Here is a 27229-nt window from a genome sequence, read left to right on the forward strand (position 1 = left end):
TCCACCCAATCAGAGGAAGGAAGCAAAATTACAAATTGCAAAGCTACTAGAAAAGAGAGTCATCCAGGAGGTCCCACCAGACCAAGATGGATCTGAAATTTACTCAAGGTTCTTTTAAGTGCCAACGAAGACAGGAGACCTAAGGCCAGTCATGCACCTAACCCTACTAAACAAATCTGTAGACAGTGTGAAGTTCTGGATGGTCACATTTCAATCCATTCTACCTTTGTTATGAAAGGATGACTGGATGTGCTCCATCAACCTTCAGGAAGTGTACTATCACATCAAAATGAACAGGAGCTTCAGAAAATTTCTCCACTTCAGCTTGGGAGCAGTCATTTTCAGAGTACTGCCCTTTAGTCTCACAACAGCTCCCAGGGTGTTTACCAAATGCATGGTGGTAGTATCCGCTCACTTGAGACTGCATGGATTCTATGTGTTTCCTTATCTAGATGACTGGCTCCTGGCAGCACCAAGTAGGCATCTACTATTGCAAGCTAGGGACTGTCTACTAGAGTTAGCCCCTACCTTGGGCATCACAATTGACATGCAGAAATCTCAGCTACAACCCATGCAGCTGATAGACTTTATAGGAACTCATCCAGACACCAACAGTTGACAAGCCTACCTGACTCCAAACAGGATTTACACTTTGATCGCATATCAGACAAATTCTAGCCATTCCAATACCCTCAGCAAGCTTAGTCCTCAGAGCATTAGGTTCAATGGTTGCCACGATAACCAGCATGTTTACACACGAGTACTTCAGTGAACTCTGGTGGTCCAATGGTGCTTACACTTTTACCTGCTGAATCACCCTATTATGTTGCCTGAGTGTACAGAGAATTTCTTCTGTGGTAGCTCTACTCAGAAGAAATTGAGCAAAGACAACCCTTTGATGTGAAGTCTCTCACCGTTCATTCTTACAGATGGGTTTGGAACCGATCCTCGGCTCCAAGTTGACCTACTACAAAGCTTGAGGTCTCCGAATAGCTCGAGGCCAAGTCCCTATCCCATAATGCACATAGAGTTACCCCAGATCTAGTTTGCCGCTGCAGCATATCGGAGGTTCTCGCTAGCTCGGGCCAGTTAAAACCTTACTTTTCAATATTTTTCTAATATTACTGATATTTCTTCTAAATAAGTAGTTGTAGTTAGTTAAGCTCTTGTAGCTTTCTGTGAAGTTTCCCTTTCCCTTTGTGTGCTTTTTCATATATTTTTATTTTTATTTTATTTATTTATTTACATTTGTTGACCGGGAGTGTGTCCGACTGGATATAGGTCCATTTTCAGCGGAGGCCCGGGGAGAAAAGCACCACAGTTAAAATAAACTGACAGTAGTTGCATTGGATTACATAACGATTAACAATTTAACATAGCAATTACTTGCAACATATTTACAGATGAAGAACCTAGTACATCGGTAGACAACTAGAATCTTTATCTGTGAAGTACATAACAGACATTAACAAATGTTAACAGTAAGAAGTTCCTGCTGCATAATAAGTACTAGCCTTATGAGCATCTGAGCTTGCTATAATCAAGGTAGTTAGTGGGATGGAAAGAAAAGTAGTGCTTGGATGGGGTGGGTGGTATTAGAGTGCGTGTTGCAAGGGGATAGCCAGCATGTTTTTAGGTGCGCTTTTAGTAAAGTTTTGAAGTGAGTGCATGATGGTATGGAGGTAATTGTGGGTGGGAGGGAGTTCCATAATTTGGCTATGGTGCAAGAGAATAGTGCTTCACCAGCAGAGTTATTGGCTTTAGTGATCTGCAAGTGATTTTTGTTGCTGGATCTTAGTGGTCTGGTGGTGCGATAGGGTTGGAGTAGATTCTGGAGGGATGGGACATTTAGTGGATGGTTTACTAGTTTGTGGGCGAGTGAGAGTTGATACCATTGAAGGAGGTGAGGGAGTTCAAGCCAGCCCAGTTCAGCAAGTGAGAGAGAGTGGTGACTACGGTAGGATGCCCCTGTGGAAAATTTGGCAATTTTGTTGTAGCAGGTCTCTAGCTTGTTTAGATCGCATTGCCTTAGGTTGGTATATATTGGAGAGGCATAAAGTAGGGTGGAGATAAGGTGGGAATTCGCTATTGAAATCTTTGCTGCTTTGGTGAGAAGTCGCTTATTTCTGTCTAACGCTCCTAGTTTTTTGTGGACTTTTTTTATGGTCATGGATATGTGAATGTCAAATTTGTTTCCACTCCTAGCAATTTGGTGTGTTCAGTTGGGTATATAGTGGTGTTGTCTTTTGCTGTGATGTTAAAGTGAGAGTTGTTTTGAGTATGTTTGGTGGGTTGTAAGATGAGTAGTTTAGTTTTGTTTGGGTTGAATATTAATTGGGCATCGGATAACCAAGTTTCAACAGAGGAAAAGGCTTCCTGTGTGACTTTTTGCAGTTTGGGTAGGGACTGGGCTGAGCAGATGATGGTTGAGTCATCTGCGTATTGTATGAGTGTGCCATGTTTGGTGGCAGAGGCTAGATTATTGGTGAAAACAAAGAAGAGTAGGGGTCCAAGGATGGATCCTTGGCGAACCCCTATGGAGACAGGTAGTTGGGGAGATATGTCATTCTGCCATACAACGGATTGTTGGTGGTCAGACAGGTAACTCTGAAACCAGTTGGTGACTGAGAGAAGGATAGGTTATTGAGGACAGAGATAAGTTGTTTGTGTGGTACCATGTCAAATGCTTTAGATAGGTCTAGGAAAGTAGCAGAGGAGAGATAGCCATTGTTTTTATGCTGAAGGATAGTGTTAGTAAAGGAGAGTAAGGCAGTGGTGGTACTATGGTTTGGTCGGAAACCATGCTGAGTATTGGAAAGGAGGTTGTTAGTAAGGAGGTAGTCTGAGACCTGAGAGTGTATGCATCTCTCTAGTATTTTGGAGAGTGGAGAGAAAATAGCTATGGGACGGTAATTGGTTAGTTCTGTGGAGGGGAATTATATGTGATACTTTCCACAGTGTGGGAACGTAACTTTCTGACAGAGATTGGTTAATCAAGATGGATACTGGGTAGGCCAGAGCATCAGCTGCGATTTGTAGGTATTCACTTGGGAGGTTGTCTGCTGCTAATTTGGTGGGCTTAAGTTTAGTTAAGAGTTTTTTTTATGTTGGAGGTAGGTACAGGAGAAAAAGAGAAGGCAGTGGGGAGATTACTAGTTGAAGGTGTGGGTTGGAGGGGAGGGGGGTTGTGTTGTTTAGCTAGTGATAGTATGGTTTGTGTGAAGTGTGTGTTGAATGAGGTAGCAATATTTTCTGAGGAGTGAGGGATGTTAGGAAGAGGGGTACTGACTTTACCTTGGTGGAGGATAGAGTTTATGGAGGACCAGAATTGTTTGGGCTGTGTTGTGAGGAGTCTAGTGCAGACTGGTAGTATTTGAATTTGTCCTGTTTTATTAGCTTTTTGACTCTATTGCGTAGTTCTAGGAATTTCTGTCTAGTTGAGGGGGGTTTGGTTTTGCACCAGTGCTCCCAGGCTTTATCCCTGTTTTTCATTTCTGACTTAGTGGTTTTCTGTAGCCATGGGGAGGGTTGTGCTTTGGTTCAGGAAAGTCTTATGGGGGCATGGTAAGTAAGGATGCTCAGGAAGGTAGTATTAAAAAATTCAACTGCGTCATGAAGACTGAGGTACTTTAGAGGATGCCAGTTACATTCTTTGTGGGATGAGATGAATGTGAGTGGGTTAAAGTTTAGTTTTTTACGTATTTGACGGTAGATGACAGGTTTAGCTTTGTATAGGTAATTTTTGAGTAGGAATGTTGGGGAGTGATCACTGAGAGGCTATCTGATAAGCAGCCTGTTATATATGACTGGATGCTCTTAATGACTAGTATCCAATCCAGGGTAGTGTGCTTGCTGGAGTTTTTATTCATCCTGGTTGGTGACTGGACTAGTTGGGTGAAGCCATAAAGGTTTACATGATGGGTTGGATGGTTGCCAGATCAGGATTGCCAGTCAATATTGAAATCACCCAAAATGATAGTTTCTTGGGGGAGATGGTGGGTAGACCAGCTGAGGAGGTTTTCTAGCGGAGGGATGTTGTGGCCAGGTGGGGAAGTAGCATTCTGTTATGTTGATGGTTTTGTTTTGGTTTATTTTGAGATTGGTGTATATTATTTCTTCATTGCCTATTTGTGGAGCTGATGATTTTAAGATTATATTATTTTATTATATTATATAATTTATATTATAGTAATATTTGGCCTTGTTTTTCTTAGGCCTAATTAATCTTTAATGTTTAAATACTGTTTATATAATTACTTTCTGTCACATCTTTTCTTAGAAATAGTTAATTCTTAAGAGTGTGTGCTTAGATATAGTGACCTTTTGTCACAAGCTTTAAGATTATTAGAGGTAAGTTTAGTGTGTTATCAGCAGTAAATAGCTTTGTTGTTTGCACATAAATAGTGACTTTCTGTCACATCTTGATATTATCTGCTTAGATAGATAGTGTTGTGTGTGTGTATCTGACCGGTTATCCATAGTTTGGAAGGCTTTTCTTTTATATTTAGCCTGTATTTTTGGAGGGCTTATTGTTATAGTTTATAGTTGTTGGGTGTGTCTGAATTTTTTGCCAATGGCTGATAAGGACAAACACCCTAAGTCAGGGTTTAAAAAATGCCCTAAATGTGGGCAGAAAATGTCTGTCACTGGCAGTCATGTCAACTGCATTTATTGTTTAGGAGCATTACATTTGCAAGAAACCTGTGCCATATGCCATTCCTTTTCTTCTTGGGTTCTCCAAGAGAGAGAAAATTTATTGATAGGGGTTTACTCAAACCTTCTTTCCAGGGGGCTTTGAGTGACCAGGATGGATCCAGTAAGTCCTCAAAAGTCTTCCAAGACTTCTACTGAATCAAAAAAGTCTATAAAGTTTGTGACATCGGCTCCATAGGTCTCTGAGCCGACTGTCTCTTCTTTTTGGAGCCTGTCACCGGTTTTGGAACTGGTATCCGAAATTCAAAAATCTCTATTGCAGTCGGTACCACATTCGATCCATTTATCTCTGTCTTCCATTAGCCTTTCTGATTTGGATGTAGATCGTGTGGTGCAGAAGCCTTTACAGGCACCGGCCTTTGCAATATTTTTATCGGCTCCGACCTAAGCGGCTTCGGAGCCGAAGACCCTTATGCCAGCTACAACTCTTCCTCCTCCGAGCCATACCAGTCCTTCAGAGCCGGAGGAGTAGAACTTGTTGATCGTGGAGCCTTCGGAGCTGACGCATGCTCCAGTGTCTTTAGCTCCGTTTACTCTGACATCCTCAGTGCTGATCGAGGACTCCAGGAGCCGACTCTCTCTGGTCAGATCCGGGGAGGATAGTCGGACTGACTTGTCTGTTCTGACTCAGCCTCTCGGGGGTTCAGGTCGGATGAGCCCAGCTCCTACCTCTCGCTCAGAGCCCACTGTCCCAGTGCCGGGGGATATCGACGGTTTCCTCAGATCTGTCAGTCCCTTCGCATCGGAGCAGAAGTGCCTTCGAAGCCATGAGGAGAGTTATGTCTCCTAAGACATCTTCAACCTCAGGTCTGGCTTCTTCCTCCCCTAAAGCGCCTGCGTCTGCTTCTGCTAAACAGATCCTGGCCAAGCGTAGAGACCCAGAGCTTCAGGAAGGCCCATTGGGTGACTCGTGCTCTTCCGAGATCTCACCAGGAGCTCCCCCTGATGAGGTTCCCAGGAAGAGACTTTGTAAGAGGAAACATCTAAACTCCCCACAGGAGTCCCTGACATCTGATACTGACTTGGATGAATCAGAAGGGTCCCCATGGTCCCTCTCTGAGGATATCTCATTTGCTGACGTACTAGAAATCCGTAGGCTGAGGGGTGACTGGTAGTCCACAAACCCTACTGAAGACGAGTCGGTTCTCCTGAAGGCTTTCGGCTCTCAGCCCTCCACCTCTTGAGTGTCTCCACCCTTAGATGAGCTTATGCAGCTGGTCTCACAATGGGCGTGGGAGTCTCCGGACACCATGGAGCCTGTCCTTAGGAGGCCTAATAAATTTATCTCTGCTTCCAGGACGGTCCTTTCTGACCAAAGTTGTGCCAGTTGATGCCATGGTGGTGGTGGCAGCCACCAAAAAGGAAATTTCAGAAACTTCCTCTTCTATCCATCTTCCTAACAGAGATTCTAGGATCATGGATAGATATGGAAAAAGCATTTATAGTTCAGCGACTTTTTACACTCCGTTCGCTCAACTACCTAACCCATTTCACGAGACTGCAACGAGATCTCCTTAAAGAGCTGGGAGGTGCTCTTCAGTGTACAGTAGCTGCAGGAGCTTCAGACAAAGTTGCCTCCCAGCTTGCTATCCTCAACTCCATTGTCAACTTGTCCATGCGCCTCATTTCCTATGCAGCTGATGGAACAAACAGGGCAGCAGGTACAGGAATTGCTCTTAGGAGACACTCCTGGATGCGCTTGTGTTTCTTCGCGGAACCTTTGAAATCATCCTTTGTGAATACCCCTTTTGATGGCTCGTCCCTTTTCAGGCCCAAAGTTAAGGAAACTTTGACCAGGTGTGAGCAGGAAGGAAAATTTCTGCCATTGGAATCCGTTTTTTCACCCCTGCCAGACCTTACCCCAAGGGTCAAAGGGACGGGAAAATGTGGTTCCGAAAAGCCCAATGAGCCTTTCAGGGCACATGTGGTGAACCCCCCTCCAGGGGCAGAGGAGGGGGCAATAATGAAAGATGCCACCCTCGTGGCAGAGGGGGTCAGCAAAACCAGGGAGACAGAGATCACTTCTTTGGGAAGCCCTAACAGCACTCCTGAAAGGAGGCCCGACTGTCCTACTCTGGAGGCTGTTGGGGGTCGCTTATCTTTGTATCCAAACGCCTGGCTCAAAATAAGAAACGACAACTGGGTACAAAGTATTATTTCCAGAGGATACTTCATTCCTTTCACCACACCCCCTCCACCAAGGAAAATCCTGGACATTCCACCCAGTTACAGGGAACAGGCAACAGTAGAGGTCCAAACGTTGCTAAGAAAAAGGGTCATCCAACCAGTCCCAGCAGACCAGATGGGATTCGGAACTTACTCAAGATTCTTTTTAGTTCCACAAAAGACAGGTGACTGGAGACCTATATTGGACCTCAGCAGACTAAACAAATCTGTCAAGAAAGAGAAGTTTTGGATGGTCATGTTTCAGTCGATACTTCCCTTTTTAGGGGAAAACAAATAGATGTGCTCACTAGTTCACCAGGATGCGTGCTACCACATAAAAATGGCCAGACCATTCAGGGATCATTTGCGCTTCTGGCTGGGAGCCAATAATTACCAGTTTTGAGCCCTGCCCTTTGGTTTCACTACAGCCCCCAGAGTGTTCACCAAATGTATGGCAATGGTCACAGCTCACCTGAGATGTTTAGGATACCAGGTGTTTCCGTACCTAGACGAGTGGCTCCTCACCGCCACCACCAGGCATCAACTCATTCAAGCCATGGACTCCACTCTGTCACTCTGCAGCCAGCTGGGCATTACAGTAAACTCAGAAAAATCTACCTTGTTGCCATCACAACATACCGTTTTTATTGGAGCAGAACTGGACACCACCACCACCACGCTAAGACTTCCAGTAGAAAGAGTCTTACTACTCCATTAGCAGGTCTGCAGTCTGATGTCCATATGCAAGGCTTCAGCATCAGAAGTTCTAAAATTGTTAGGTATGATGGCAGCTGCAATTCTGGCCATACCACTGGGTCGCATGCACATACGGATACTGCAATGGCTGTTGTTCACCCACTGGTCTTACCAAGAGCTTCCCATGTCTCACCTGATAATGATCACAAACTCTTGCAAAAAGGACTTCAGTGGTGGTTGACCTCACTTCATGTCACGATAGGTCGTCCCTTTGTTTTACCCCCACCAGTGGCCATAGTGACCACGGATGCTTCCCTGATAGAGTGGGGGGCACTTTCAGGGAAGGACAGCCCAAGGCACATGGACCGATCAAGAGCAACACCTACATATCAATGTCCTAGAGATGAGAGCAATACTTTTGGTGTTGCAGTACTTCCAGGACTCTCTTTCTCTGGGTATGACTGTGATTCAGACAGACAACATGTCGGTGGTCTGGTACTTGAACAAACAAGGAGGAACCGGTGGTCTGGTACTTGAACAAACAAGGAGGAACCGGGTCATATCCCCTTTGTCGCGATGCCCTAAGAGTATGGCAATGGGCTATATCCACCTAGCACTTTCTGATAGCAATGCACATCCTGGAGAAATCCAACGTGGTAGCAGAAAAGCTGAGCAGAGCAATTTTGTTGCCCCACGAGTGGCCCCTCAAGAAAGAAATAGCAGACAGGATATTCCGCAGGTGGGGCCAGCCTTGTCAGGTTTCCTTCGACTTCATCTTTTGGATGACCCTTGGATTCTGGACCCAGTTCCGGACCATCTGACACACTAGTCGGGGGGACTTCATCCCTCTCTGCAGTCCCTGAAGCTGACAGCTTGGCTGCTGCAATTCCCATCATAGCCAGGTTCCATAACCTCTCCAATGAGACGAAGCAAATTCTCTTATCCTCTCATAAATCTTCTACGAGGAAGCTATACCTTAGCAAATGGAAAACATTTTCTATATGGGCCTCTTAAAACAATATTGATCTTTACCAAGCCTCGATGGACTCCATTTTAGTGTTCTTGACTATGATTTTCAACAAAGGAGCTGCAGCAGCAACAGTTCATGTTCAGCTTGCTGCCATTTCTAATTTTCATCTTGGATTTGAAGAATTTAATATTATGTCAAGCAAATTATCCAAAGCCTTTCTCAAAGGGACCTTTCATCTCAGACCACCAGTGAAATCTCTCTGTACCCCATGGTATCTAAATTTCATGCTTTCCCACATTATTCTTCCTCCATTTGAACCAGTTTCCTCATGCAACCTCAAATTTTTGTCATGGAAGGCTATCTTTTTAGTAGCTATTACTTCTGCCCGCAGAGTGTCAGAGCTTCAAGCTTTGTCCATTAAGCCTCCTTATTTGATTTTCCATTCTGAGAGATTCGCACTTCGAACAAACCCCTCCTTTTTGCCTAAGGTTTGCACTGAAACTAATCTTAATCAAATTATTGATTTGCCAGTTTTCTTCCCCAATCACTCCAATAATCTAGAATACATGCTGCACAAACTTGATGTTCACAGACAGCTCAGATTTTACTTGGATAGACCAAAAGATTTTAGGAAATCTGAACAGCTTTTTGTTTCCTGTTCAGACACCAGGAAAGGTATGCCGCTGGCTAAAATAACTCTTAAGTGGTTATCTGAGTGTATCACATTTGCTCATTCAGCTGCCATTATGTCCTTACAACACAAAGTCAAGGCTCACTCAACCAGAGTAGTTTCTACATCCTCTGCTTTCTCTGCCAGACTTCCTATTGATATTTGTGCAGCAGCCACTTGGTCAAGACCTCATACCTTTATTATTCATTACAAAGTTGACAGGGCCTCTTTTGGGTCCACTGTCCTGAAAAACATACTCCTGTGAGCCACCTGAGATAGATGGTGCTTGGGACGCTATCCATCTGTAAGAATGAACGGCGAGATAGAACAACTTCACATAAAGAAGTACTTACCATAACGTTCCATGTGAGTTGGTTCATCTCGCCTTCATTCTTACTTCCCTCCCTCCTACCCCCTCCTGGGCTTTTAGAAGACCGAGATGCTGGATCCTTCCTGGTTGCTCAACCCTTCTATACTTTGTCTTATGGATTGGTAGAATGACATATATGGTATTATACACAGCAAACGAGATCTGAGGTAACTAGGTGCATCATGGGATAGGGACTTGGCCTGGAGATGTTTGGAGACCTCAAGCTTTGTAGTAGGCTGACTCGGAGCTGAAGATCGGCTCCAAACACATCTGTAAGAATGAAGGTGAGATGAACAACTCACATGGAACGTTATGGTAAGTACATAACTCCTTTTTCTTCCACCCCCAACACCACGTTGACTACGAACATTTCTCAGCTGTGGTGGGGGGTGGGGCATTTGTACGGTCCAAGGTATGTGGTTGACACAAGAAACCAATTTACATATCAGTGTCCCAGAGATGAAAGTGGTGCTTCTAGCATTGAAAGCATTTCAGAGCTTTCTACCTCTAGGAACTGTTGCGATACAAACTGACAAATATGTCTGTGGTATGGTACATCAACAAACAGGGAGGAACCAAATCTTACCCCCCTATCTCGAGAAGCAGTGAGGGTTTGGCAGTGGGTGACTTCTTCCATCCACTTCCTGATTGCAATGCACATTCTGGGGAAATCCATCATTCTGGTGGACAGGCTCAGCAGAGTTATTCTGAAGCCTCACGAGTGGTCTCTAAATCAGTCAGTGAAACACAAACCTCCACAAGTGGGGGTCAACCTTGCTGCAGTCTCTTTGCTTTGCCCCTCAGCAACAAATGCAGCAGGTTCCTGGCCCTGATCCCTCCTCCAGGAAAGTCGACAAGAGATGCTGTAGTCCATGTTTGGCTCTCCGGTCTTCTTTTGCCTACCCTCCTCTACTCCTCATACCAGATTTCTTCAGAAAGCTCAGAGGTTGAAGAGCAAAGTGATCCTTATTGCTCCCTTCTGACCTTGACAGATTGGGTTCCCCTTCATTTGGTCTCATTTAGTACACCGTCTGTGGACTCTGGAACCACATCCAGATCGTCTGTCCCACCCATCAAGGCAGGTTCACCCAGACCTTCCAGGACTGAAATTTAACCACATGGATTTTCCAATTCTAATGATGGCTATGTAAAAGTTAATGGAAAAGATTTTCTAAATGGGCTCACCAAAAACATTTGGATCTTTTTACAGCTCCTATTCCTGCAGTTTTGGATTTTGTTTCAGTTTTCCAAGGTGGAACAAGTTTTTCTGCTGTTAAGTTGCAACTGACAGCCATCTCAACTGATCACACTGGGGACAATTCATCTTCTGTAGCTTCATCTAAACGGTGTAAGACCTACCTTTCTCAGGTGTACCATTTTACTTGGATTGCCTTTAAAGGACCCTACTCCTCCTTGGGACTTGACCATGAAGTTACAAGGTCTTCGCCAAACACCTTTTGAGTCTTCAGCCAAGATGGACTTGACATTTCTGTCCTGGAAAACTGCCTTATTAGTGGCCATCATGTCGGCTAAAAGGGTATCTGAATTGCAAGCTTTATCGGTCAAGCCTCCTTACTTCATTTTTCATAAAGTTAGAGTGCCCTTCTGTACTGATCCTTCCTTTTTGCCAAAAGTTGCTTCTGAAAGCAATATCAATCGGGTCATTAATCTGCCAGTTTTTTCCCCTCATTTTCAGAACATGGTGAATACACTCTTCACTTGCTAGGCATTCATGGACATTTGTATTTTTATTTGAACAGAACAAAATCTTTCAGAAAAACTGATCAGCTTTTTGTCTCCTTTTCCAGTGTTGGAAAGGGAAGGCCAGTGTCCAAACTCACTTTGTCTAAATGGATCACAGACTACATTTCTCATGTGTATTCTGCTAATGGAATACCTTTACCTGGCCATGTTAAAGCTCATTCTACTAGATCTATGTATACAGCTCAAGCCTTCTGGTCCAGAGTTCCGCTAGAGTACATTTGTGCAGCTGCTACTAGGTCGAACTCCCATACCTTTGTTACACATTACAAGTTAGATATTGTGTCTAGAGGTAGGGCTGCTTTTGGCTACTCAGTAGTTCAGAATATCCTTTTGTCAGGGTCAGTCAGGGTCATTGTAACTGGGGACTCTGTCCCACAGGTTGAGGAATGAATGAAAATGACAGCATCAGATAAAGAAGTTATGTACTCACTGTAATGTTCCATCTGTGTTGTCCATGTTGTCCATTTTCATTCTTCCTCAGTCTTCACCCCCCCCCCCTCCATCCCCCTGTCACTTCTGGGAAGATTTGCAGAGGTGTTCTAGGAACCACTGTTCATTTTGAGCTCCTGGTTCTATCTGCTCTCTGTCTTGCAATAGTTCTCTAGCCATACTTTTATGTATTTGCTTATACAGCTGCAGCAAACTTGATCTGAGGTAATTTGGAGGGCAGTCGGCATTATGGATAAGGAGGGAGTTTGAGAGTCAGATCCTAAGGTATAAAAAAAGAGCCAAGTCTGATCCGAGGATGGTATCTGAACCCACAGTTTGAAGAAGAATGAAAATTGACAACACAGATGGAATGTTATGCTGAGTACATAACTTTTTTTTTCAGTGAATTGCAAGCAAACTTGATCTGAAGTAATGTTTGGGACTGGAGGGGATTATGGGTAAGGGGAGGAGCCTGATCTACAGATTTGGAAAAATCAGCTGAAGTCAGATCCGAGGTCTGATCCAAAGCCTATCAGTTAAGGAAGGATGGAGGCAGACAGCACAAATATATTGTTTTGTTAAGTACATACTTTTTATTTAGCCATTGCAAATTTCCAGTTGATTATAATTTCTTTAATGTTACATGCATCTATACAGTAGTGCAGTACCATTTTACATTAATCCATTTCAGTACCTCCAGGTGTTCTCCTTTCCTTCTTTCATCAGCTTCTGCTATCATCTGATTTATAACAGTATTAGTATACTCTTTAAAGTGAAAAATACATTATTTGTTATATCATTGTATGGTGCTTCCTTTGTCTGCTGTAAATCTAGAAGGCCTAATAGCAGCACTTATTCACAGTATTATCCTTGAGACACTTTGGTTGTACACTTTGATGTTGTAACAAATAATTGCTGGAAACTTCCTTTTTGTGTATCCTGCTTAAACATGTGCTATCTGTGTATGAGAACAAATAAAGGTGTTGCAGATTCTCTTTCTGTATGCATACCTTAAGTTTTAAAAATTACGGGAATTATGTGGTTAACTAAACGAAATTAAATACCTGCTATTTTTCTTCTCAGATTAAAACTAAGGCATCAGTATAATGACAACAAAAGTAATGGTCTTTAAAAGATGTGGATTTGATGATCACATTATACTTCCACTCTGCCCTTAATATGTTTGCGTGATTCAGGATTATCATTTCTTCCATAGGTACTCCTGTTTTTTTTGGGTAAAAACATCCATCAAATGCAAAAATAGTTTTCTAAAACTAAAACAAACTGAAGATAGTGTTGACTCTTCTTTATCAAAATGTTTATGTTCTAGCAACCATTTTGTTTTCTACAGGTGTTTTACATGCATCATGAGATATAACTAACTATACTGATTTTACATCCAAGGTGACAAGTAGAGATTCTTACCTCACACAATTCCTCTTTCAAATGACCAATACCAACATGCAAAACCAGGGAAATACACATTGGTCATCAAATGCCCTTATAAAACTTAACCTTTATTTAAAATGCTATACCAAGAGACCTAGCTTCTCAAGATTATGCCTTCACTAGGTTCTCTGACAAGTTATGGCTCTGTCTTCATTGAAAGGCCCTTGATTTTGAACAAAAAATGGAATTCATCCTTTATGTACTTGCTAATTCTCTGTACTACCCCATTCGGTTCCTTTGCCAAAAACATGGCAGTTGTCTTATAGCATCAACACTTACTGTAGGTGTGAAGTGGGCACTGTAATATCCATTTGTATTTTTAGTATTCTAAAAACTATTGCTACTATCAAAAAGTTAAATCAGAGATGTCACCATACCACAGCCATATAAATCTGTTAGTGTAGTATCAATCTGTTTTCTCTGCTTTCATATAAGCGTCTGTAACAGCCTACTTATAGTCACCACCTTTGAAGTCACCATCTCCCCCCCCCCCAAGCTAGGGTCAAACTTCTCCAAAGCTGATTACAGCCTCCTGAGGGAAGGTATAAACAGCTTCACAGCCCCCTCCCCCTCCACAGGAACTGGCACTTATGTCCAAACATACGCCAAAGTACTATATAAGCATTTATATAGCTGCATGGAATCAGGAATACCAGACAGGACAAAATCGTCCTCCTCAAGGAAGAAAAAACTGCCTGTTGGACATCTACAATTAATAAATTTATAATAAAAAGAAAAAATTGCTGTATAGGACCAAGGAGGAGCAGGTGCCCAATTGGAAACAATCTCTCCTCAACCTGAACAAACAAATAAGAGCACTACTGAAATCCTCCAGAGCAAACTTCGAGTCCATACTGGCCACATCTACTAAAGACAATCATAAGGCCTTCATCACATATGTCTGCAGTCTCAAAGGAAGCATTCAGATCTCCTCAGAACTGGTGGCTAAGGATGTGAAGGCTGCCAGCCCAGCTAGCTAGAATTTTGTTAATAATTCTATGTCATTGTAAATATTAATATGATCCATTACAAATGTAAGTAAACTGTATGTTATGTACTGAGCTTCAAAAATGTAACCACAGTGAACCCTGCTGGAAGAGAGCAGAAATGTGGATAAACTATATGCTATGTAAATGTATGTTTTCATAGTAGAAGTTGGGACATACAGCGTTAACTTGCAAACTCTGAGAAAATAAGTAAAACATTTTACAGTGGTATTTACCACAGCTAGAAGACAGAATGTCTGCAGCTAGGAGGGTTTTTCTATTGTCTGGAAAGAGAGGTAATTGCAGGTTTCAAATGTAAAAGGTGTTTAAAAGTTTTATAATTTCCAGTTCCAGGCAAGTTTCTAAGAGATAAGTATTCTTGACACTGAGGTGCTGTATTTTAAGTTCCTGTTGGCCTGGAAACTAAAAGTGGAATTGACAAGAATGATGTAATCTGAGATGACACAGCAGAAATGTTTGTGATTAATTTAAGAACTATCTCTGAAATAAAGTTTGTACATTTTGTATCCTGTTCTGGACCTGTAAACATCCTCTCACCAGCACTTCTTGCCTTGCTGTGTAAGTAAGTTATTTAGGTACAGTGATTTCTGTTAGAGATAGATAGGAATATAGTGAGACTAGTCTAGATGTTTTCTGTATTTATGTGAGACTGTCCTGCAATGTTGTTTTAAAGTATTTCCTGTGATTCTGAACTCTGTTGTCACTGTGTTGAGTTATGGAGTATTGTCTTGTGCTTTTATTATTTATTATTAAATATATTTAAATCTTTTAATTGTGGCTGTTTTGTTAGAGATACTTAAGCTCTGAGAGTACTTGCACATGTATTTGATGATACTGTATAGTCCACTTCAATAGCCTTCAAGTCTTAGTCACACTTAGCATTTGGATAATAGTAACATTACACAGTAAGATTGGGCACCCTTTGGTAAGGACCTTTAGTAGCCGATAAGGGTGGTGCTGGCAGGTGGTACTACCGTATAGTCTGGGCAGAAGGAGGCATAGTTAGTGAATCTGTGCCAGCCTTCCCCAGGAGTGTCTGTGTGTTTGTATATAAATCAGATCTCAAAGTGTGTGTGTCAGCTACTTGAACAGGGACACGAAGCACTGGTTGGACAGAGAGGGTGTTGGAGGTTTTGGCTTGACCACTCAGCTGAGATCTTAACCCTATAGCTGTGCCAGTGGGGAGGTCTTAGTGGGGATCTGGAGAGAGAGGGATAAACCAGTCCCAGACTGACTGATCTCTGTGTGCTCTTACGAGAAATTGTATTTTGCTGTGTGTAAACTTATCCTCCCAATGTGCACGTCCCTCACTGATGGTAGTGGTGAGGATTGAGGCTCCTTGATTACTGGGCCAGTGCAGGGGCGTCACAAAGGACACCACATACACAAATGCAGTAGATATAGCCAACCTGCTGGCAGACAGGTTTGGTGAAAACTTCACTCCTCTGTTCCTCCATCAGTAAATCAGGACACCCCCAGGACCTGCCCCCCCTCCCTGTATCTCTAGTGAGCAAGTCATCACTGCCCTCTCGAGGGTAAAAAATACAACCTTCATGGGACCTGATAACATCCCAGGCTGCATCCTACATGAATTCAGGCATGAATTTGCAGCACCTTTAGGCACCCTGTTCAACCAAAGCCTGAGTACTGGCTTCATCCCAGCTGAGTGGAGGACAGCCCCTGTCATCCCTTTGCACAAAGGTGGGGTGTCTGCCGATCCAGGAAATTATAGACCCATCAGCCTAACTAGCCTGATCTGCCAGGCCGTGGAACGGATTATCATGGACCTCATTGACAAGGATATTGGCAACCTCCAAACACTTGATCCCACACAGTTTGGTTTCGTCAAGTGGAGGTCATGCCTGTTGAATCTGGTCAACTTCTTTGAGGCAGCCACCAAATCCATGGATGAGGGGAAGATGGTGCACACCGGCTACCTTTACCTGGCCAAAGCCTTTGATACTGTTTTTCACTCCGGTATAATAGATAAACTCTCTCAATTATGCATCAAATCTGTATGTTACCAGATGGGTAGCAAACTGGCTTGCTGAACCCCACCTAGTCAAAATAGGGGAAACCACCTCAAGAGGTAGACCTGTAATGGTCAGTGTACCCCAGGGATTGGTCTTTGGGCCTCTGTTTGGGTATACTTTTCTGAGGTGCAGGCCAAAACCATTGGGCTGTGGCTGACAAAGTTTGCAGATGACTGCAAGCTGGGCACTATCATCAGTTCCACTAGTGATGTGGACATCCTTCGAGAGGGTCTCGCCTAACAAATGACTGGTGCCAGAACCATGGCCTCAAGCTGAATACCAAAAAGTGCATCATCCCCTTTGGGGAGGGTGACGTCCCCACAAATTATCACATTAATAAAGTCCTAAGCATGCAATCAATCGTGAGGGACATAGGCACCCAGGTTGATAAACTGACTTTTTACCACCATATTGCCTCTGTTGTACTGAAAACTTTCTACATAGCCTACCTCATTAGTAAGGGTATTTCATCCAGGGAAGAGGAGATCATCCCTGTATTCTTCCCTTATAAGACTCATTATTGAGTACAGTGCCCCTTTCGGCATGTACCTCACAAAGCACAAGCACATGCAGCAGCTGGCGAGACCACAGGGGTTCCTCACCAGGAGAATTCAGGGCCTCAAACATCTACCCTACACAGATAGGCTAAAAGCCCTGTCCCTCTACTCTGTCTCATACAGACTCCTCAGAGGTGATCTCTGTCTGGCATACAAAGCAATCTCAGACCCCACCTTGATGGAACTGCTGTATATCCGCAAGTCAAGCTCCACTCGAGTTACCCGCACGTGCAACCTCAGCCTGGTCTGTGACATCAGTAGGACTTGTTGGTGGAGCAGATTTGTGTCCCAGAGACTCCCCCTTCTCTGGAATAGATTCCCTCTCCACGTCAAGCAGAGTACCTCATTAACCCTTTTTATGGACAACCTGGATAACTGGATGGGGAACAGAAAATACACCCCCGGGATTCCAGCTGTGTTCCTGCTGGACAGGGGCATCAGGTGCTGACTTATCGGAACATGGGCTAAATTCTTGGCTAGGCTTGTAAGCGCCTCATGGCCAATAGCCTAGTAACGTCCTATGATCATTTGTCATGATGACTATTGCCCCACACTTATCAGCCTCAGGTATCTGTATTCACGACTTGGTTGTAGTTGCTCTAAGTCACTTCAATTCATAGGTTCATAGATAGGTACTAGGCTATTGGCCCTAGGGCCTATACAAGCCTAGCCAAAAATGTACCCTGGCTTTCGCCACCCAAGAAAATTATTTTCCTGTGCCCCTGTCAAGCAGAACCACATTTCCTATTACCCATCCAATCATCAAGATTTTTCTTGAGTGCTAATGAGGAGCTCTGTTTGACATAGATAGGTAGTCTGTTCCAGAGTATGGGAGGTCTCTGGGACAGGAATCTATCCCTCCAGCATGTTCTGTTTATTGTGGTGACAAGGTTTAGGTTCCTAGAGCGTGTAGCTCGGAGGGATTGGGATTTCTTTAAGTGGAGCATGTCCAACAGCTCTGGGTTTGACATAGCTTTGTATGTTAGGCAGAGATCGCCTCTGAGTAGGCGATATGCAACGGAGTAAAGCTGTAGTTTTTTGAGACGGTCTGCGTAAGACATCTGTTTGAGGCCAGTAATCCTCTTTGTGAGGTATTTTTGAGGCCTTTCCAGTTGTTGTAGATGTCTTGTGAGGTACATACCAAAAGGGGCGTTGTACTCTATAATGGGTCTAATGAGTGATGAGTAGAGGGAACAATGACCTCTTTTTCTGGATGAGAAACCTTTTGTGATGAGGTGTGCCACGTAGAAGGATTTCCTGACCACTTTGGCGATGTGATTATCAAAGGAGAGACTACTGTCCACCTGTGTCCCAAGGTCTCATCACACTTTTGGTGTTAAGTAGACTACCGCCTATGTGGTAGTTCATGGGTACAGAGTTTTTACCAAAGGGGATGACAATGCACTTTTTGGCATTGAGCTTGAGACCATGTCTTTGACACCAGGCATCTGTCTCAGTGAGGCCCTTTTGTAGGATGTCCACATCGTTAGGAGTTTCAATTATGGCTCCTAGTTTGCAGTCATCTGTGAATTTAGTTAGCCAAAGACCTTCTGTGTTAGCCTGTACTTCAGAGAAGTATATACCAAACAGGAGAAGGACCCAGGACTGAACCCTGTGGTACTCCACTTGTCACTGGTCTGATGTCTGATTTGAAGTCTGCTACTTTCACAGTGTGGGTTCTTTCAGTAAGCCAGTTGGCAACCCATCTTGTGACATAGGGATTTATACCTAGTTTAGTGAGTTTATCTATAATTCCAGAGTGGGGGATGGTGTCGAACGCCTTGGCGAGATCTAGATAGGCTGTGTGAACCACCTTACCCTCATCTATGGCTTTGGTGACTACTTCAAAGAAGTCTATCAAGTATAGGAGACATGATCTGCCTTTTACAAACCCAAACTGTGTGGGGTCCAGGGTTTGGAGAGCTCCAATGCCTTTGTTTGAGTTCCATGATGATACTTTCCATGGCCTTGCCGATGAGGCTTGTCAAGCTAATGGGGCGGTAGTTCCCGGGGTCTGTTGTGGCCCCCCCCCCCTTTGTGGAGTGGGATAACTTGTCACGGTGCGCCATTCAATGGGCACAAAGCCTGAGGTGAGGCTATGATTGAACATGGTACTTAGGTGGGGTTGTCAGTTCATTCTGTAGTTCATGTAGAAGGCAGCCTGGGATGTTGTCAGGTCCCATGGATGCTGTGTTCTTGGCTTTGGAGAGTGAAGTTTTTACCTGTGCAGCCGTGATTACAGGAACTTTGCATTCTTCCGGTATAACATTGGGCCCTTTAGGGGGTGAGAGGGGGGTAAAGTTAGCACTGAACTATCTGCCAGGATGTTGGCAATATCAGTTGGTTCTGTATATTTAGTGTCATTGTGCTGTAACTCAGAGCAGATCTGAGTGTTGCCATTGAGATTTTTGACATAGCTATAGAATGCTTTGTGGTTGTCTTTAGAATCAGTGGCAATTTTGTTTTCATAACTAGCTTTGGAGGATTTTATGAGGGATCTCAGCTTCTTACTGATGCTGACCAGGGAGTTCCTCCAATCGTGGGATTTTACTCTTTTTTGCAACAGTTTCTTTCTTCTGTTGTAGAGTTTGTTTATGGCAGAAGACCACCAAATTGGCTTCCCTTTTTTGGAGGATAGCATCTTGGTTCTGTTAGGGATAGCATGATCCATGCACTCGTGTAAGTGCTTATAGAGTGCATTTGTGTAGGATTCAGCAGTCGTACCTCTATTGTCCATCTGCATGGGTGTCATGAAGTTTGCCATTTCTGTCTTAAGAAGCGTGAAGTTGGCTTTGGAGAAATTTTTTACAGTTGTTTTCCTAATGGGGGGTGGGAGCGGGATGTGGATGTCTAGAGTGATTAGCTTGTGGTCGGATCTGACCGAGGAGCTGACCTCTGGTGTGGAACACCGGTCACCCATGTTGGTGATGACCAGGTCTAGGATATTGCTGCCTCTGGTGGGGGTGTGGATAAGTTGATCCAAAGCGTTGGAATTGATGATTTCCAGAAAACGTTGAGCAAAAGAGTTGGTACATGAGTAGTTTTCCCAGTTAATGGTAGGGTACTTGAAATCACCCATTATTAGAGTGTTGGGTTGTACCTTAATATTTTCCAGTGTATCAAGAAAAGAGGAGTGGGAATCCTGGGGCATGGTGGGGGGTCTGTAGCAAGCTACAATCTGGATTGCGGTTTTGCCCAGAGTTAGTTGAACTTGGATAATCTCGGATGCATTATGCTGAGCAACTAGCTTGGAGGTGTGGATATCCTTACTGAATATGGACACGCCTCCACCTTTAGTGTTTTGGTCCGGGTTTGGTATGAATTATAGCCTGGTAATGCAGGGGTGCTCTCTGGAGCTTTGAACCAGGTCTCTGTCACTGCACAGATGTCCGTGTTCTCCATTGTAAGGAGTGCCTCGAGTGAGTGCATTTTGAGGTTTAGACTTCTAGCATTGAGTAGCATTACCCTCAGATTTTGCTTGCTTGTACCCATTACGGTGGTGAATTTGTCATTTTAACCTTGCCTAAAATAGCCACTATAGGGGTGGCAAGAGCCTTTGCCAGTATCCGGAATCCCAAGGGCGACAAGTGCAGGCCATCTCTGGCAAAGCAGCGTGGTCTGTCGATCATGTCATCCCAGGCAGACAAATACTAGATTCCCTTAGAATGACACCTGAAGCTTAGCCAATTGTTAAAGTCAATCATTTTGTCCTTGTACTGTGGTGTCATTCTGGGTGATGGCAGGATGCTACTCAGGGCTATGGTCATACCGGCCTGGGCTACAAGATCAGAGAGCTCCTTCATGTCTCTTTTCATGTAGTCCAGGGAGGTACGTCTCAAGTCATTCACACCAATATGGACAGTGACAGTCATATTTGTACTTGTTGTGGAGTGACCTGAGTGTGTGCATTATGTGGCGGATCCTGGCACCTGACAGGCAGCTGACAGTAACTTTTTCCTTGTTTAGCCTGGTGAGTGGAACATCAGTGTGCCTGACTAAAGAGTCACCTATGACTAGAGTGTTGGGTACGTTATGCCTTATGGGCTGTAGTTGAATGGCACACTGAGTATGTGGACTGTGTGTCATTTGGGTTGTGTTGGGGGGTGGAGGTTGCTTGCATTTCTGCTTTGGAGGTCTCTGTTGTGTGGGCAGATTAGTACAGAGAGCCTCCGCGAATGTAGGTGTGTGTTTGTAAAAATATTTTTGTGTTGTAATTACTGTGTTTAGACAAGTTTCTTGCATCTTGGTTGAAGACACTTTCATAAGCATTCTGTTTACAAAAGGACAAAAGTAACTTTTCTTGGTTAGTTCACCTTTTGACTTTCCACCTGCTTTTTTTTGTTTTTAAAGGTAAATCTACGATTTAATTGTCTGATATGCATTGTCAAAGCCGTTAATGTTTCAACAGTGCTTGCTTGTCTGCTAGGTATAAAATACAGGCCCTTGCTAAGAAGAACAAATTTATTGTCAGAAGAATCCTGTCTATATTAGATGCATGGAAAGACTTTAGCACGAAGGCTCACATGAGTGAAAATGCCTGGGATCCAGACTGTGATTGTGGTGTCGTGTTACAGTGAGGAGTGGGATATTTGCCCTTTCCTTACTGTAGTGTGACCTCGGAGTTAGAATATATAGTTAGCAAGTTCGATTAATGGCATTTTCGCTCATGTGAGCGTTCGGGGTAAAGTCTTTTCAGTTTTATAATATAGACCCAAAAAATCATGCCATATTAAATTTAAAATATAAAACAATCATACCTGTTACCTTCCCAGGGATTCATAAAGGACACTACTGCTCATATTAAAAGCTGTGACAAAAAAGGCCCTATTTTCATAATGTATTTTGTGATTCGTAGGCACATTAGCTGCAAAGACGAAAGACCTTATTATCAGCTAATTTGCATTTCACTGCATCATCATTAACTACCGTGTATGTGGATCAGCACTTCTTGTGTTGGTTAACGATGGCGGTATCTGTATAGTGTTAGCACAGGCACCCCCATTCACTGTCCCACATACAATGCACATATTCACACAAACACACACGTGCGAGGCTGCCCAAGTTCATTTTCCATACTTATCCCTGTATTGTCAGGACCTCCCCGATGTCTCCTTTTTCCTGCTCTTGTAAATCTTGGATGATTATAGTAGTCATTAATACAGATATCAGAGTTTCACATTAGCCTTCATTAAATCCACAGTTGTGCAAAAGTTGATAGACTAGCAACTTTTTTAGGTTTGTTGAAGGTATAATTTAAATCTTTCTTTGATTTTATCCTGTCTAATGCTTGCAAAGTTGAGAAGTATGCCTACTTTTCCCTGTCCCCCCCCATATGTCACAAACTGTTGCAGTCATAGAATAGTGAATGGGGGTCCCCAATATATATTTAAAAACATCCTGCTGAACCAACTTATCAGTTAGCACTGTGGGCTAGTGCCGAGGTTTACTGTAGCAAGAGTGTAAGGTCCAAATCCTTTTACCAGCCTTCCCCACTTCCCCAACCCCCCTTGTAGTAGCCTTTTTTTTTCTTTTGTCAACTGTTTAAATGGTATTCCTGATGTCTAGTGGTGACGCAGAAGACTAATATTCCCATTGGGAGGCTACCAAGTTGGAATCTCTTTTAATGTCTCTAAGGCATACTGCTTAATAGTATCCCTGGTGTCTAGTGGTTCTCTGTACCACATTTTGTTGATTTTTTTTAATTAAGTGTGTTTAAGGCACTCTGTGTAGAATGTCCCTGGTGTCTGTTGTTTTCCAAATCCCCTTTAAGTGCCATTATTGCAAGATAAGTTATCCCTGATTTCTAGTTTTCCTCCTTCCTCGTTAACTGTAAATTCCATTAAGGCATGAGACATTATTAGTAGTGCCTAGCATTTCCCCTGACCATATAGTTGAAGGTAATCCCTGGTGGCCAATGTTCCCCAAGCCAGTGAAGTTGAAGTAATGCATGGTGGCTTGTGTTCCCTCCCAACCATATGTTACAGGCATTGCTTGTTAGTCTGGGGGGGTTGTGGAGGTATGATATCCACCCCATCCCATCCACACACAGTCCCCTCCCAACCTGATTGCAATCATAGGTGTGTATCTGGGAATAGAGTATATCTATCTAATCTTCACCCTCACTAACTCCCCTACTTCTGCCTCTCAGGCAGACACACAAACACACACACACAGTCGAACATGCAGCACCTCACACACACGCACACACCACCTAACACTACCTGACAACCGCAGTGGGTGAACATGGTCTTTTGGCCATGCTCATTACTGTTTGCAGCCAAGTTCTATTAAATGGCTTACTACAGGCAGTTCCACAGGGAGAGCACATGGCTAATTACTATATGCCTCTTTCTTGGACTGCCTCATTTACATTTAGCATGGCTGTGGAGACGGCCCACTTGTAGCTGCATGTCTTCATGCAAAAACACTGCATTAGGGCTGTCTCTAAAATCAAATATTTATGTACACCTCACATTATCTTTTCTGAATTTGGTCTTTTGTCTTGCTTCAGAGATGATATCCTCCATCCTGCTTCTTTTTCATAGATTTCCATTGCATTTGTTTCCGTGTTTTTGTCCTAGTTTGGACCACTTCAGTTGCAAAAGTTTAACTTGTTTGTGCCGATATAGATAATCTTCTATAGATTTCCTTTGTTAGCATTTGATGGTTGTGTGAGGAGTTATGTGAAATAATGCAGTACTCTCTTTTTCAAACTCTGAGAATATTTTATGCATTAGTTTTGTTCCTTGCCTTCCATTTAGTTCTCTGTCTAAAATAACTAACTGAGGGTCATTTCTTTTGGTGGATAACAGGACATCTATTGTATCTGATTGCCAATGTCTGTCTGGCTGGCTTTTCTTTGGATTGTACACAATGTTATGCTTGTATTCTGATTTGTTTGTTTGGATCCTTTTTTTATTTTTCTTTAACTGCTTCCTCATGTCTTTGTATTTTATTAGTAATTAATTCAAAGCTTGTTTTTTAAGACCTGTTTTTGTTACATATCTGACTTCCTCTTTCAGTTCCTTGATTAAGGCTGCATTGTGGATCATCAATGTTCATGTATTCTATAGGTGCTGTTAAATAAATCTGTCAGGTCATTATGCAACCGATTACTTTCTTGCAATCCGTTAATAAAGTTCATAGTGTGGAACTGTTTTGGGTCCTCATCTGTTACTCATGCAAAAGTCAAAAAGTAAATTGTCCATGATCAAATTCTTATTTGGTACTCTTCTTGTCCAGCTACTATAGAAGTTCATTAATACTTTTTGAGGTGCCTTCCTTGGAAGTCTCATCTATGGTAAACAGGTTATTTGGAACACTAAACAGAACTTGCATGCCTTACTTCTTTCCTTGAAATATTGATGGTCCTGGTGTAACTTGAGCCTATATCCTTTCTGCTGTGCTGCTGGATCCACAGCATGGCTTTGATGGGTAGATTAGTAATGACGACAGGAAATTGTTAAACAACTCCCTTGCTGCTGTAATATCTTCTCCATTGTAAAGATTAAGAGTTGCAGTGAGGTGCATTCCTATTTGCAGGCATATCTGAAAATCAAAAAAAGCCGTACAAATAGAGAATGGTTGCTTATAATATGAAAATATAATAAAAAACACAGACCCAGTTTCAGACAATACTTTATTAAAAATTGAAGTAAGCACTTTCATCCTTATTAGCATATGAGTTCATCAGGCTGACGACTTAAAAAAAATACAAAGCCTTAAATACGTTGATTTAAAATCACGCGATAAATAATTATCCAATGAAATACTAGTATACAGTCAAATTCCAAACAGGTAGAAGTGTTATACAAAACCGTAGAATATAATAAAATGTTTCATATTATCTGAGAATTCTCTGTCTCAGATTAGATTTAATGCTAACTAACTTGTTTAGACGTGATACCAAACAAATTAGTTAGTATTAAACCTGAAATGAGATTTGACCTCCACTGTTATACTGTATGCACTCCAAGAACCTTGATTTTAACTCTAAAACTCCCCACCCACTCTCTAAACCTAAATGTTTCCAGTCTCTATCTAACCTAAAAGCTCTCCTCCCATTCCATAAGCCTAAATGCTGTGAGCAATCCTTAAACTCGGGTCCCCTGTCGTTCCCTAAACCTAAATTCCCCAATTGCCCCCTAAGCCTAACTTTCCAGATTGCTCCCTAACTTTAAGATTCTCCTCCTGCTTCCAAACGCTAAATTTCCCTGATTGCTGCCCAATCTTAAGGTTCCCCTCCTGTTCCCTAAAACTAATATCCCCTTCTAGTTCCTGTCCCTAAGCCTAAATCCCTCAATTAAAAACTTAGCAGTCTGAGTGACACACACCAGTTCACAACACTGTTAACCGCACACGTGCACAGCTTTTCAAACCTATGTTTTTGCTACCAGCGAAGTAACGTTTGAACACAGTTCAAGAAAATGCTGCAAATTTTACTTTGGACAAAAGCAGCCTCAATAAAAAAAATGGAACCCCAAATACCTGTAAATGCACACACAGAGACACAAGTACACAAACTCACACATTTTATATATGTATGTATATGTATATGTATATATATATATATATATATATATATATATATATATATATATATATATATACACACACAAATATATATATATATATATATATATATCAGGAGGTGACTTTACTTACCTGCTGCTATGCACATTAATGGTACGTTAATTCTACTATTTTTCTGGGGGGGGGTCTATGACGCTATGCACTCCCCGTGTGGGGGGATGCGCCCACCACACCCCCTGCACATTAAATATGCTAACTCCGAGATCGCACTGCAGTGAGGAAATGGGCTAATTCCCTCTTCCTCACTGAACCGCCATCTCCCTGCACAATGTTGAACCTAAATACTTGAACTACACTATACCTGTTTGCTGTAGTGTAGTCAATACATTTTGGTTCACCATTCCGCCGAATTGAAAACTGCAATTAGACCACATGTTGGTCGACCGATTGAGCATGCATGCGCATAAACATGTATATGCAGGCAAGCATTCTGACACACACTAATAATTGGCTAGAGTAAGCTGTGACAGATATCTTTTGTGTTAGTCAGACTGTGGTACTGCTCTTTGAAAGCCGATATGCAGTTGATTTATGCTGTGTAAAACACACTGCTAATTTTTTTAACATTATATAACATAACACAGTTTAGTAATGTAAATTAGAGGATAGGCAAGTAACAGATATTCACTAACAAAGCTCAGTTTGCTTTATTTGATTATAAAACTCCCCACATTTTACCCTTTACTGGACTAATTCAGTGATGTACATAAACTGTGTAGTGATGCAGAATAACAAAACATAAGATTGTGCTTGCATTTTAACTGTGTTTATTCATATTTTACATTTTCCTTAATTATAATGCGTATATTTGTTATTTGTAAGCTGCTATAATTAATTGTTTGTGTTTGAGTGTGGTGAGGGTAAGACACTGCTTCAAGGGTTAACTGGAGCCAGTGTCATCAGGCAGACATTTCCAAACAGTTAATTAGATATTAGTTGGATATGTCTGCCTGAAGGAAATGCAGAATACTTTTATCTGTGGACTTGGCAAGACTGATTAAAAAAAATATGGTATACTTTTCTATCAGGCATTTCAACAGAGGAGCTCAATATGAGGTGCATGAAATACTCCAAAGCTAGGATTATTCTGCATCTTGTTCAAGCCAAACATGAGAGGATTGGATTTTCCATAAATGCAATATGTTGTGCCTCTGGTGTGGTGTTTGAAAGAACTGTGAGAGAATAATTGAAGTTTAATTTGTAGAAGCATTTGTGTGCTTCCAAAGACTTGCCACATGTATTTTGTAAGTTGTTTCCTTGATGAGGGTATACCAAAGCTAATAGCCATAGACAAGGTACTGGTTTTGTTGAAGTATTGTATTTTGCATAAATTTCTTAAAGCAATGTCTTACAAATGTATGTTGCTTTTCAGCATTTCCACTGTTTGAGAATCACTGCAGTTTTTTGGAGGCCTCTATGATGCAGTTTTTATCTTGGAGTCAAGGCCTGTCTGATGCTGTTCTTGGACCGTTTAGCTCTTATCCTTATTCCGAATTTTGGGCCTATGCTGACTACAAGTACATTGCTATGCTGTTTGAAGACAAGAAGGAGCATTTTAAGGTAAAATGCATTTCTAGAGAAATGTTTGCTTTATAGAATTGTTTCTCGGTACGTTGTTCTCATCTAATAAGTTTGCCTTCATTGGTATAACTAGGAAATAACACATGTAACACTGAAAGCCCTCATTAATGAGTCCTTGCTTGGGTTTACCTTCTCCATAGTCTGCACTTGGTTAGAAAACCTGGAAGATTCTGCATACAGGATATCAACATGCCTATTCTAATGCAAGCTATCACCTAACACACTGGAGATG

The 27229-nt window shown here is 42.4% G+C and overlaps 1 protein-coding gene across 1 annotated transcript in view; it reads left to right on the forward strand.

Annotated features, from left to right (window-relative positions):
* The window catches only part of HSPBAP1 (HSPB1 associated protein 1), a 690132-nt gene that overhangs the window by 512844 nt on the left and 150059 nt on the right, over positions 1 to 27229 (forward strand). Inside the window, exon 3 of the mRNA XM_044062769.1 lies at positions 26789 to 26976. Coding sequence (XP_043918704.1) covers positions 26789 to 26976 — 188 coding nt within the window. The remainder of the gene's footprint in view (positions 1 to 26788; positions 26977 to 27229) is intronic.

This window comes from Protopterus annectens, chromosome 2.part1, assembly GCF_019279795.1.
Source record: "Protopterus annectens isolate FY-2018-M chromosome 2.part1, PAN1.0, whole genome shotgun sequence".
In the NCBI taxonomy this organism is placed as follows: Eukaryota; Metazoa; Chordata; order Ceratodontiformes; family Protopteridae; genus Protopterus; species Protopterus annectens.